The sequence below is a fragment of the Cavia porcellus genome, unplaced genomic scaffold, assembly GCF_034190915.1.
Source record: "Cavia porcellus strain 051 isolate PalLab524CR breed Dunkin Hartley unplaced genomic scaffold, mCavPor4.1 scaffold_5, whole genome shotgun sequence".
Classification (NCBI taxonomy): Eukaryota; Metazoa; Chordata; class Mammalia; order Rodentia; family Caviidae; genus Cavia; species Cavia porcellus.
Window position 1 is genome coordinate 26,544,102 of NW_026947488.1, and position 12,266 is coordinate 26,556,367.

Consider the following 12,266-nt stretch of genomic DNA (forward strand, 5'->3'; position numbering starts at 1 on the left):
GTATGACTCCTTTTCTACTTAGGAAAAATAATGGGCTAAATGGCAATAGTAGTAGTATTTATTGAAAGTACACTGGAAGAGCTGGGAATATAGCTCAGTGTCTGCCTGGCAAGTGTGAGGTCCTGAGTTCGATTCCCAGTACCCACAAAAAGAAAAAAAAAAAGTACACTGGAAAATATGCTTTTAAAAAGCTGAGTGTGGTGGCATATACCTGTAATCTAAGTACTCAGGGGGCTGAGGCAGGAGGATCATTGCGAGTTTGAGACTGGTCTGGGCTACAAAGTGAGCTCAAGGCCAGCCTGAACTGCATAATGAGACCTTGTCTCAAAAACAAAACAAAACAAAAAAATGCTTTTAAGTCCCATGTTGAGTTTACATTCACTAACATGGTTTTCAGCTATAGTACATAATAAATTTTCATCTATATATACAAAAGTTTCTCAGTTTATATGACTTCATACATTATCTCACTTCACACATCAGCTTTGTACCAGCCATGTCAGGTAGTGTTATTCTATCCCTTAGATGAAAAGATTAAAGTTCAGGGAAATTTGGTATTTATTCAGTCTGTCTGTGAGCCTTGCTGAATACCATTCCATAAGTCTGAACAGTTTTTGAAGTTCTGTTTGCTGTGATGAAGCCTTGCTCTCAACTGTTTCAAGGAAGATTCTCATAGTCTCATTCTCATTGTACTGTACCTCAGGAAATTTTTTTTTCTTCCTGCCTTTTTACTCCGTAAAAGAGCTTTCCAGGCTGTATATGCCTATAATCCCAGCACTCAGGAGGCTGAGGCAGGAGGATCACTGTGAGTTTGAGGCCAGGCTGAGCTACAAAGCGAATTCAAGACCAGCCTAAACTGGACTGCATAACAAAACCCTGTCTCAAAAAGACAAAAAAAATTCCAGAAAACCAAGTTTCATGATAACAGACATGTAAGAGTCAAAGTAGTAAAGATTTGGGTTGGCAGCATAACACCAGCATTCAACAGCTGGTTAAGCTGGGAAAAGTTACTTGATTATTCTAAACCTTGATTTCTTCCTCGTAATACAGGGACAATAGGAATTGTAAGATGTCAGTGAGGTAATGTATATAACATGCTTGGTGCAGGGTCTAGAATATAGTAATTGATCAAAATGATGAAAAAAGTTATTACTAATACCCTTTTGATATATTTGTAAATTAGTCTGTTCCATTCATGGATGTGTAGCTCAGAATTCTTTCTATATATTGTTAAGATTGGGTTAATAATGGAAGCATAAATATCTTCCCATCCCTTCTCTCCTGCCTCTTCCTCCTGTGAAGGTTCAGTGGTCCAGAAGCTCCCTTTTCCTGAAAGCTAGTCAGTGTCACACTTCCCAGAGCTGTGAGAACTCTGCAGTATTACCTGTCTTATTTTACAGCTAAAATGCTTTGAGTACCTAACATAATGGTAAGCACTGAGGAGTAGACACAGAAAGAACACAAGTTTCAGGATATGATTAGAGTTCAGATTTTACCTCCATTAGTCACTAGTTACAGTTGGGTAAATTTCTTATACTTTACCTGCAAAATGGAAATTATAATCCCATTGCCCAGAATTTATACAAAAATTCAATGAGAGGGCTTAACCCCCAGTGAACATACTGCTTCATGCAGAGCTCTGGAAAGATTAATTCCTGTCTGCTGCTTTACCTCAGTGTTAGAGATACAGATAGGAATAAAGACTTGTGAGTAGTTTTCTGCCCTTACAGGAAACAGAGACCTCACAGGACTCTGTGTTTCTGGTTTAAGTTCTGTTGATACAGGTAACCTTAAGAATTAAAAACAAAAATCTGGTGTAACTTAAATGTATTCTCTGCTATTAAATATTTTGCATTTCTACTTCCCTTTAGGGAACTTTTCTCTCAGATACCAACAGAATAATGATAAAGTAATTAGAAAATACTTTTTTAAAAATCATGTATAATACTAGAAAAACATGGAAGCTTTGGGAAGACATATCAGAAGTTGGAAAAAGTTCTCGATTTTAGTGAAGGCCACCCACTTTGCTTATAGTGATTGTTTGTATTCTTTTTCAAGGGACTTCTGTGCTTTTACCTTGAAAATGAGAAACCAATACTGAAGTTAAAAGTAGAAGTTAAGGTATAGTTTTAAGCTTTATCAGATAAGCATCCAAAATAAAGTTTTAAAAACAAATGCATTATTGGATAGTTTCATTAAGCAGGAAGAAAAATTACAAAATTTGGTACACTAACATGTCAAGATAGGAAAATGTCCCCTTGAGTGACTATGGCATTTCTGAGCCTTTCATCTTTATGATCCAGGAAGATTCTATTTAGAGTACATTGTATGTTTGTATTCTATTCCAGAAGGCTAAGTTCTTTCTGTCCTTTGCAGACTAATTCTTATGTTTCTTCCTTTACTATACCTTCTGATTTCTCAACCTAGCATTGATCTTCTTTGCTTTGCACTCCCATAGCACTTTATATTATTCCCTTCATAATGACATCACAGTCATTCTAGTTAACAACAAGAATTTAACTTTAATACTACATTGAGTTCCTGAAGAAGGGTGTAATCTGTTTTATAAGGTTGACTGTCACAATGCCTTTCCCCTAGAAAGTTCTTTGTAACTATTTGTTAGGCAAGTAAATGACATCAGGTTGATTTATTCGTTAAGTGTGAATGGAATACCTGCTTTCTGACCATCACATTCACTAGGTTTATATAAAAGTATAAAGTCATGTGATTGTTTCAATTCTCAAGGAGTATAGCTTTAAGACCAGTAAAACAATTTTTAAAATGTTAAAGTGAATGCTATGATCATCTCTAAAAGTGGCTTGGATTGCCAGTTGTGTCATGTTTTTTGAATTTTTAAGAGTAGCGGTCAGAAATTGACCCTTAAAAAGCAACATGTGCTAATGCTATCATTTCTATGGCCATCTCCATTCGTGGTCTTCATGGACTTACAGAGAAGAAACAAATACCCCTAAGTGGTAGTCTTTTTCACTGTTATAGTGTTTGACTTGTTAAATGAATTTTAAAATGTAATTTTAATTTTAATGTCAGCTTCACGTATTGCCCTGGAAGAGTATGTGTTTCAGGAATTCCTTAGTCCTTGATTTAGTTAAGGCTTTCCATTTTACTTAGAAAAGGAAATAAAAAGCCTGTAATTTTTTTTCTTGCCTTAGCTCCTTCACAGAATTTAGTCCCAAAGGAGACTACAGCTACAGCACTGCAGGGTTCTGTTGCCAGATCAGGTAAGACTCACTTTTGAAAAACTTTGTGACGCGAGATAGGTCACATATAAAGGAACTACTAGTGTCCTCAGCACACATGTTCTCATGCCAGTAAGTGGCTGGAACTGTCTTATAATTTCTCAAGAAGGGTATGTCTAAGTCCATCTACCACTCAGCTGTGGTTTGTTTCTACTGCAGAGTTTGCCCGGTTCCATGACCCTGATACCCTTAGCTGGCAGCTGACTAACTGATACACAGTGACTTACTGGAGCGGTAAGCGCTAATGCATCAAGATGAAGAATATATTATGATAAGAGTGGAGGCTTATTCAGAGAACCTCTACTGTAGTGAGATATCCATTCCTGTGGGGGAAGCAGTCATTTCAGTCATCTCTGGATGGCATTAAGTTTCTCCCCATGACCAAGTATTGTAAATAGCAGTAGGTATGATGTTTCCAGATAGAGAAATTTATGGTAATCTGACAGATCACTGCTGTGGGATGCTAGGTCAGCTCTAAACACAAGATCTTGATGGCCATAATACTTGTTCTGACTTCATAGATTAGATTGCCAAAGAATATGAATGTCATAAATTAACATATTTAGTATAGAGTTTTAGTCGTGTATACATATATATATGTATGTATACATACACATCCATGTGTGACTGAGAGGTTAGGATATCATTGAATGTACACATTTTGAAAAATTAATTTTAAAAACAGCAATGCAACCATGTTTAATTTTGTGACTCTAAGCCAGTAAAAGGTATAATTTGTGATTATTTTAAAACTTACTTTCAGGGAACTATACTATATACTATATATAGGACTTTCTACTGCACACAGTGAACATCAGCTCACTGGAAACAATGTATGAGCTGTAATTCTATAATCCCAGCAGTTGGGAGGCTGAGGATCACTGCAAGTTTGAGGCCAGCCTGGACTACATAGTAAGTCCAAGACCAGCTCGACACAGTAAGACCATGTCTTTAAAAAAAAAAAAAAAGAAAGAAAGAAAGAAAAGAAAACATTTCAGCGACCCAGATTGTTTCTTTTCTAATAGCTGCCTACATGATAACTGGACATTTGAGGAGGGTAGGAAAGGAGCAGACTATTCAAGAAAGGGATCAGATAATAAAACTAATTTTTTAATAAAAAGAACATCTAGAAAAGGGAAAGGAATTTCCATTTCCATTTCTTGCCTCAACTCTGGAAAAATGGACTTTATCATTACCATTTGTCATTTTTCTCAGAGTAACTGCCTGGATAATCCTATTCCTTTTTAAAGTTTGATTTCAGTAGATCTCTGTAGAATATCCTTAGAGCCATCCACTTATATGAATTAGCTATAGTAGTGTTAAAGTCTCAAAATCATTGCGTTTCATCTGGTTTCAAAAAAGCAGAAAAATCAAGGTTAGCACTTCTTTTGATTTCAGCCATTTTTATTATTGAGCACATATTACCTGAATATTTATGCTCCAGCTGAGCCAGCAAAAGTGCAGAGAATCAGGGAACTAGTATTTATTCCCTGTGGAGAGGTTTCCAAGTTTTGTGGTTTAGATACAGGGAGCTAAGCAGCAATAGGTGAGATGCACAGATTTTTCTCTGCTCGCATCTTGCATTAAAGACAAAATAATTCTCACGTGGAAAACTCCATGAACATGATCATAGAACTAATAACAGCTAACTAATATTGAGCAATTACTAAGTACTAAGAACTAGCCTGAGATTTTTATATGCATTATCTCATTTAATCTTCTTAACTTTGAAGTAAGTAAATATCTGTTTTTCAGATAACGAATTAAGCACTGAGAGTTCAAGTAATTTTCCTAGTTACATGAAGAGTTCAAGGCCAGCCTGAACCACATATCAAGACCCTGTCTCAAGAAACAAACAAAAAATAACTTTCCCAAGATCTCATGACTAATAAACAATGAGATCAAAATTTTAAGCCAGTCAGATATAGTGATGCATGCCTGTAATACCATCCCTTGGGAGGCTGAGGCAGGAGGATCATCATAAATTTGAGGCCAGCCTTAAGGCCAGCCTAGAATTTACAGTAAGATCCTGTTGTTAAAAACCTTTTTGTAAAGCCAGGCAATGTAATTTTCACTGTCTTCAAAGAAGTTAACGTGTACTCAGCAGGGCATCTTAGAGAGATCATTGAGTATGATGTACTACATTCCCAAAAGACGGTATAGACAAGTACAGAGCTATGGGAGGCCAAGGGCAGGAAAGACCCCCTACTATCTGATATGTCAAAGAGGGCCTTTGTAGAAGCTGGAACTGCCTAAACATATTTAATGAAAGAAATAGATGTTTTTCTGCTGGTCCTAAGAAGTTTCTGGTAAACCTATAGGGTGCTCATTGGTACAGATTTCTGCTAGACAGATTATCAAGATTGCCTTTACTTGGTGGGCATCACTAGAATGCTGAGGAGGAGAGGAATGTATTGGAGTCTGTGGGCAGTATCTTAAAGCAAGGTATGCTGTCATCTAAAACTCAGGAGATTTTTTTTGTAGGAGCATGTGTCTTTAACAAATGTTAAAGACCTGTTTGAATTCTGCTACCTCTAAAAAAAAAAGTTAAGAAGCAGAGATGTTTTAAGAATGAAAACAATCTCTTGTACATGAAAGAAGGGGCTTATTTTACTGACTTAGTTGTAGCTGGGTGAAATATGAGCCACGCTGTTTGAATTTAGCTCTGTTGGTCCAAACAAGATTATTTCACAGTGTGAAGTAGAAGTAAAAATAGAATAAGTTAGTGTCTTATGTTCCCCAACAAACCAAACTGGTTCAGTGCCAACTTTATCTCCATACCACGTAGAGTGAGAGACCTGTTTACCCGAAGTAAGGCATTTAGAATTCTCATAAGACACCTGGATTCTTCCTGTGAACATGTGAACATGCAGAAGCTTTTACATTTCATGTCTGTTCTTTGTATTTTTTACAGAACTAGAGGTAAATGCTGCCATAGTCTCTGGACAAAGGTAAGATGATCATTTCTGTAAATTAACACTGACCATAGCATAAGCCTCTTTGAAAAGTATCAGCATTCTCAGTCTTTAACTCTCCTCTTAGCTTATTGTTTTACTGCACTCTTGCTTAAGTCTGTTTTTCCTGCTCACATAAAGAGCCACCATGAGTCCTAACCTCTGAGAGATAACATTTCTCATAGTAAAATTTGGTGGCTAATTTTCTACTTTTTATGGTTGTTCTGAAAAGTGAATGAAATAACATCTTCACTCGACTTAGTAAATAATATTCAATATATAGGAACTGTTGTTTGCAGTGTCATTACTAACAGCCTTTGTAAGCTCTGTAGTCCCAACACTAGGGTGCTGAGGCAAAAGAATCATGAGTTCAAGGGCAATCTGGGCTGCATAGGGAGACTCTGTCTCAAAAGAAAGAAAAGAGAAAAGAAAAGAAAAAGTCTTCACAACTACATTTTGATATATAGCTATTTGATCCTGAAGACAAAGAGAAAGCCAGCAAACAAGGTCTGACTGACTACAAAACCCATGATTTGTTCTTTTAACTATGCTGTTCCGTATAACCTAACAAAATAAAGAATATTTATGGCTTAAACTCAGCTCCATGGAGAGGAGTGTGATCTTCTAAAAATCATTCCATAAAAGAACTAAAATCATCTCCTAGAGGTATCACTGGGAGGCTGAAAAAGAGGGGAACATAAGTAAAATTGACAACATTTAAAAGAGTTACCCTCTTGGCACTCAGGAGGTTAAGACAGGATTGTTGCAAGTTCAAAGCCAGCCTGGACTCAAAACTTGCCCCCACAAAAATTACTCATAGTTGTGTAACAGCTTAGCTTGTAAAAATACCTTCACAGTCATTTTTCTATCAGTCTTGTAAGGAGATAATAATAACCAGGATTTATTTGAATGCCATTCCTTGGCATACTCTGAACTATAAGCTCCCTAGACGTATTATCTCACTTAATAAATTTGAATAAATTCTGTCTAATAAATGAGGGATCTATAAAGTTCAGAGAGGTAAACTAAGTTGCTCAAGGTCACAAATTTAATAAATGGTTCAGGTGAAATTCAAACACAGGTCTTCTGACTTCAGAGCCTTTGTATTTGACCCATGCATTGTGATAGACAAAAATGGAGACTTATGCATCAAGAATCTGGAACACAGAGTTAAATATCACGGCTGGTAAATTTATATCCTGATTGACCCCTGGTTATCTGATTCTAAGTTCATTGCTTTTGTTGTATAGGACTCTGCCTGTCTGATTTTACTTGGATTGAATTCATATTTTAATTTATTTGCATTTCTCAGCATACCCTAATTATTTGTCTAAAGAAAGAAGACAGACCAGAAACACCTTGTAGATAATTTGTTTCTAGAGCTATGTGATCATAGACCATATAAACATAAGAACAGTATTGATGTGGCTTCTGTTTCACTAGGAAAAACAGTGCCCTCCATTAGGAATCTTTCATCCTCAAGAATCTTTTGACTGCTGGGGATTTCACTCAGCGGCATAAGTGCCTGCCTTGCAAGCAGGCAGTCATGAGTTTGATCCCCGGTACCGATAAAAAAGTAAAAGCCAAAAAAAAAAAATAATAATCTTTTGACTGTTTTCTAGGCTCTCAGTCAAAAAACCATCCTTGGAGCCTCTAAAAGGAGGTGTTAATCCCCTTGATTCAGTAATTCCATCCTAACTCCAGTCTGGCCTCTCTCTGACTTGTTGTGGCTTGTGGTTAGATACAGCTGTTATATTTAAAGTTAAGATAATGAGCAGTCGAGCCCAATTCCCAGCCATAGTACAACTAGCAATGTGTCTTCTGGCACAAGTGAACAGAGAGGGGTAGATATAATTGATAATCAGACCATATTTTGTGCCCTTAGGGAACTCAGAATCTGGTGGAAGATAGGAGATATTGAAATAACATGCTTAGCTGGCATGATAGCACATGCTTGTAATCCCAGCACTCTAGAAGTTGAAGAGGGGGATCACAAATTCAAGTCCAACCTGTACAATTTAGCAACTTAGCAAGACAATCTCAAAAGGGCTGGGCCACGCGAAGCAGTACACAGCTATAATCCCAGGATTTAAGAGGCTGAGGCAGGAGGATCTCCATGAGTTTGAGGCCAACCTACAATACATAGTAAGTTCAAGGCCAGTCTGAACTACATAGCAAAAACCTGTCTCAAAGAAACAAAAAATAAATAAAATAAAAGAGCTAGGAATATAGCTTAGTGAGAAAGCCTGGGTTCAATCACCAGTACTGGGGAAACAAATATACTGTACAGTTATGGGTGTTCAAGTATGCTACACAGACTTTGAGCCCAAAAGACAAAAGAGACAATTCTGCTTGGGCAAATGAAGAATGTAAGAGGTGGCCTTTGACCGTTTTGTTTTATTGTATTAGTATTATTTTTCAGTTTCATGCCTTGAAGCAAATGAATCAACCACTCTTCTAATGATTTTAGCATTTTTTAAATTATAAAAGTAGTAAAAGTTATTAACTCAGATCACGGAATTACAAAGAAAATGACTTACCAGTAAACCAATACTCTTACAATTCAACAATATTAGGTCAGGTATGGTAGCACATGACTGAAATCTCAGAACTTAGAAGGCTGAAGCAGGAGAATCACCATGAGTTTGAGGGTACCCTGGGCTATGTAATGAATTTAAGGCCAGCCCAAACTGTATAGTGAAACCCAGTATCAAAAAGAAAAAAATGAATTCATTATTCCCTGTATGTATTTTAGTTCATCATCTTTTAATCCTATTCACAGAATATGTATCCAGATAGAGATATGTCAAATGTATGTCTACACATCTCATACCCATTCATGTATGTTTGCATATATACTCACTATATATCACATGAAAATAAGATAATAGTATTCATATTGTTGGTAACTTCTTTCCCACTTAATAACATATTATGAGTGGCTTATATCATAAAATAATCTTTCACCACATGATTTTTCATGATTGCATATGGGTGTACCAAATTTCTTAGCTATTATGTTGGACGTGTAAGTCTTCTGTTTTCACTAGTACAAATAAAGTGCTTTGACATCCTTGTGTTAGAGCTCTGCCTATTAAAAAAAAGATTTTTTAGGCACCTAGAAATGGAACTACTAAGACAGAATTGTATGACAGTTTCTGAACCTCATTATTATTATCATTTTTGACTACTAATTTTAGAGAACTGTCTCATGTATTATATGCTTATGGTACTCTTCCTGGTGCCTGGCCAAGTCGTGACAATCAAAACTGTCTCCAAAAGACTGGTTTATAGCTCAGTGTTAGAATCCAGGCTTGGCATGTTTGAAAAGCAGCATTGAGGTGGGGTCAGAGAGTCCAGACATTGCCAAATGATCTCTAGAGGCAAAATTGCCTTATTCAGAGCCGTTGCTTTATGTTATATATTTGTCTTGTTTTGTTTATCTTTTTAAGACAGTGTTTCACTATGCAGTTCAGACTGGCCTTGAACTGTGTAGCCCAGGCTGGTCTCCAGCTCATAGTGATCCTTTTACCTCAAACTCCAAGTTCTAGGATTACAGACATGAACACCACGCCCAGCCCTAAAATTTACATTCTTATCAAGATTATATAAAATATTTTTGTCCCTGTACTCTTGACAACAGTGTCACAAATTTTAAACATTCACTCAGTTAAAAGAAAATGAGGCTTGAGATTCAGGCAGTCAGTATGTTTAACAGTGTATTGTGAATGTATTCCCATAATGTGGTTTGCAGTGTGCCATTATCTGACTATACCTCACAATTTCCAAGATTTAGATACTATTTTGAGTTAGTAGCAGTTTTCAAATACATGAAACACCTTTTTCATGGCTGTAAAATTTACAAAATCTAAACTTTCAACTTTTGAAGAGGAATGTTGTTTAAGAAGATGTGTGGTAAAGAAGTTTTTTGGGGAGGCAGGCCGAGTTGTTTATGTCTTTGGGGTTTTTGAGAGAGTGTCATTATGTAGTGTAGGTTGGCTTTGAACTCACCTCATCCGGAGTACTAGGCCACCACTCCTAACTTAGGTCTTCTATGTATTTTTCAACAATTTCAGCATCATTATACTTTAGTATTTTATTTTTATTGATGTAACAAACTAGACTCACTTTTAATTTCTCAATGATGTAGAGGGTCATCATGCTTATCTTCCCCAGAGTGAAATATTTTCTCTGCAGAATGCCTATATTGTTCTTCATCTGCTATTTTATAAATGAAACTGTTAACAGTCCCTCACCCCCCTTGGAAACTTTGTGCTTCCCTTTGTCAACAGTGAGCCAAAAGAGATAGCTGAAAAGTCTAAAACCCCAAGCCGAAGAAACTCCCGAACTGAAGAGCCAACTGTGGCTTCTGAAAGTGCGGAAAATGGACATCGTAAGCGATCCTCTCGACCTGCTTCAGCCTCCAGCTCTACTAAAGGTTAGCAGTGTGACATGGGTATGCTTCATGGGTTACATAGGCAACAATAGGGTCTTCATCCCAGTAGCAAGGGCTGTTTTCCTCCATTATTTTTCATAAATCTGTCAGATAACTTTGACTTCCACTATTTAGTCTTTCCTTTGTTAGTTCATTTAACTGTATGTTTCCTGTGTATGTACACAAAAGTATAAGCATTGCTGGGAGATTTAAAAAAAAAAGAGGACAAGATGAGTTGATCTTCTGTTTTCTCTTTTCTTTCTTTCTTCTGTGATGAGGATTAAACCTAGAGCCTTGAATATGTTAGGCAAATGCTCCCAGCCCTGATATCACTTTAAATTCATGATCATCCACTTCAGATGGTTTCTCAATATAGCTCAGCCATTACTCTACGTTTTTGTGGTCAACTTTTTCCTATTCTCTACTCTTTTCAAACTTCTAACTTCCATTTTTCCACTTTCTTAATAAAGATCCTTACCGCTTCACAGAAAAAATAGAACTCTCTTAACTGTCTACTACCTATTGGACAGAGCAGTTGTCCCTCCCCAAGTCCAACGCTAATTCCTCTACTTATATTTTTTTGGTTGTTTTTGTTTTTTGGGACAGCATCTTGCTATGTAGCCCAGACTGGCCTCAAACTCTAGGAGATCTTTCTGCCTCAGCTTTTAAGTGCTGGATTACAGGCATGCACCAACGTCCCAGTTCCTCTACCTTTGCTTTTGATCCTGTCTTTTCTGACCTGAAGAACCTTATACTAGAAACTTTCCCTTCTCTGTTGACTTGTAACTCCTTTTTGTCTTTTTCTTTTTTTTTTTTTTTTTTTTTTTAATCAGTACCGGGGATCGAACTCACGACTGCCTGCTTGCAAGGCAGGTGCTTATGCCACTGAGCTAAATCCCCAGCCCCTGTAACTCCTTTTTGAATTAACTCCTCTTTTGGCTTCTGTGACCCAGAACTCTCATTTTCTGCTCTTTTCTGACTGCTCCTTCTCAGTCATCATACCTGGCCAGTAGGTGTTAGTTTTTCTCAGACTTTGATCCTGGGCCATTCTTCTCTCTATTTTCCCTTAATTGCTCTTATTTATAGCTCCCATTTTTAATTACAACCTTTTATAGGTGACTCAGGAATTTTCTTTCCTAGAATAAAACCCTAGAGGTCTTAGACAAGTACTTGCACAACTGGAACAGGACCTGACCTGAACAGGACCTGGTACATGTCTGAAACCAAACTTGTGATTTTTCACTTTGCTGTCAGGTCTTCTGTCACTATTTCCCATATCAGTGAATCAGTACCACCATCTATTAGGCAAGGCTTCCCTGACACCTCTCATCTTCATCAAATTCAGTTGTGAAAGCTGCCCACTGTATTTTGGGTAGCTCAAAGCCAACCACTTCTTTCCAGTTTCGCTACTACCTACTATCTTTTTTTTTTTTGTCTTTTTCGTTTTTATCAGTACCAGGGATGGAACTCACGACTGCCTGCTTGGAAGGCAGGCACTTATGCCGCTGAGTTAAATCCCCAGCCCCACTACGTACTATCTTAACATGTTTCAGTGATTTGCCATTAGAATTAAGATTCAAGTATAACAGCCTTGACAGGGCCCACAAAGATTCAAGATCA

The 12,266-nt window shown here is 37.1% G+C and overlaps 1 protein-coding gene across 6 annotated transcripts in view; it reads left to right on the forward strand.

Moving 5' to 3' along the window:
* Positions 1 to 12,266, forward strand: part of Ncoa6 (nuclear receptor coactivator 6) — an 85,438-nt gene that overhangs the window by 66,393 nt on the left and 6,779 nt on the right. For 5 of the 6 annotated variants that reach the window (XM_063248468.1, XM_063248472.1, XM_063248470.1 and 2 more), the window contains 3 exons: positions 3,171 to 3,239; positions 6,172 to 6,208; positions 10,504 to 10,649. In XM_063248468.1, coding sequence (XP_063104538.1) covers positions 3,171 to 3,239; positions 6,172 to 6,208; positions 10,504 to 10,649 — 252 coding nt within the window. Of the gene's footprint in view, positions 1 to 2,058; positions 2,122 to 3,170; positions 3,240 to 6,171; positions 6,209 to 10,503; positions 10,650 to 12,266 lie in introns of those variants that run through there. The other variant, XR_010047404.1, reaches the window with a different exon arrangement.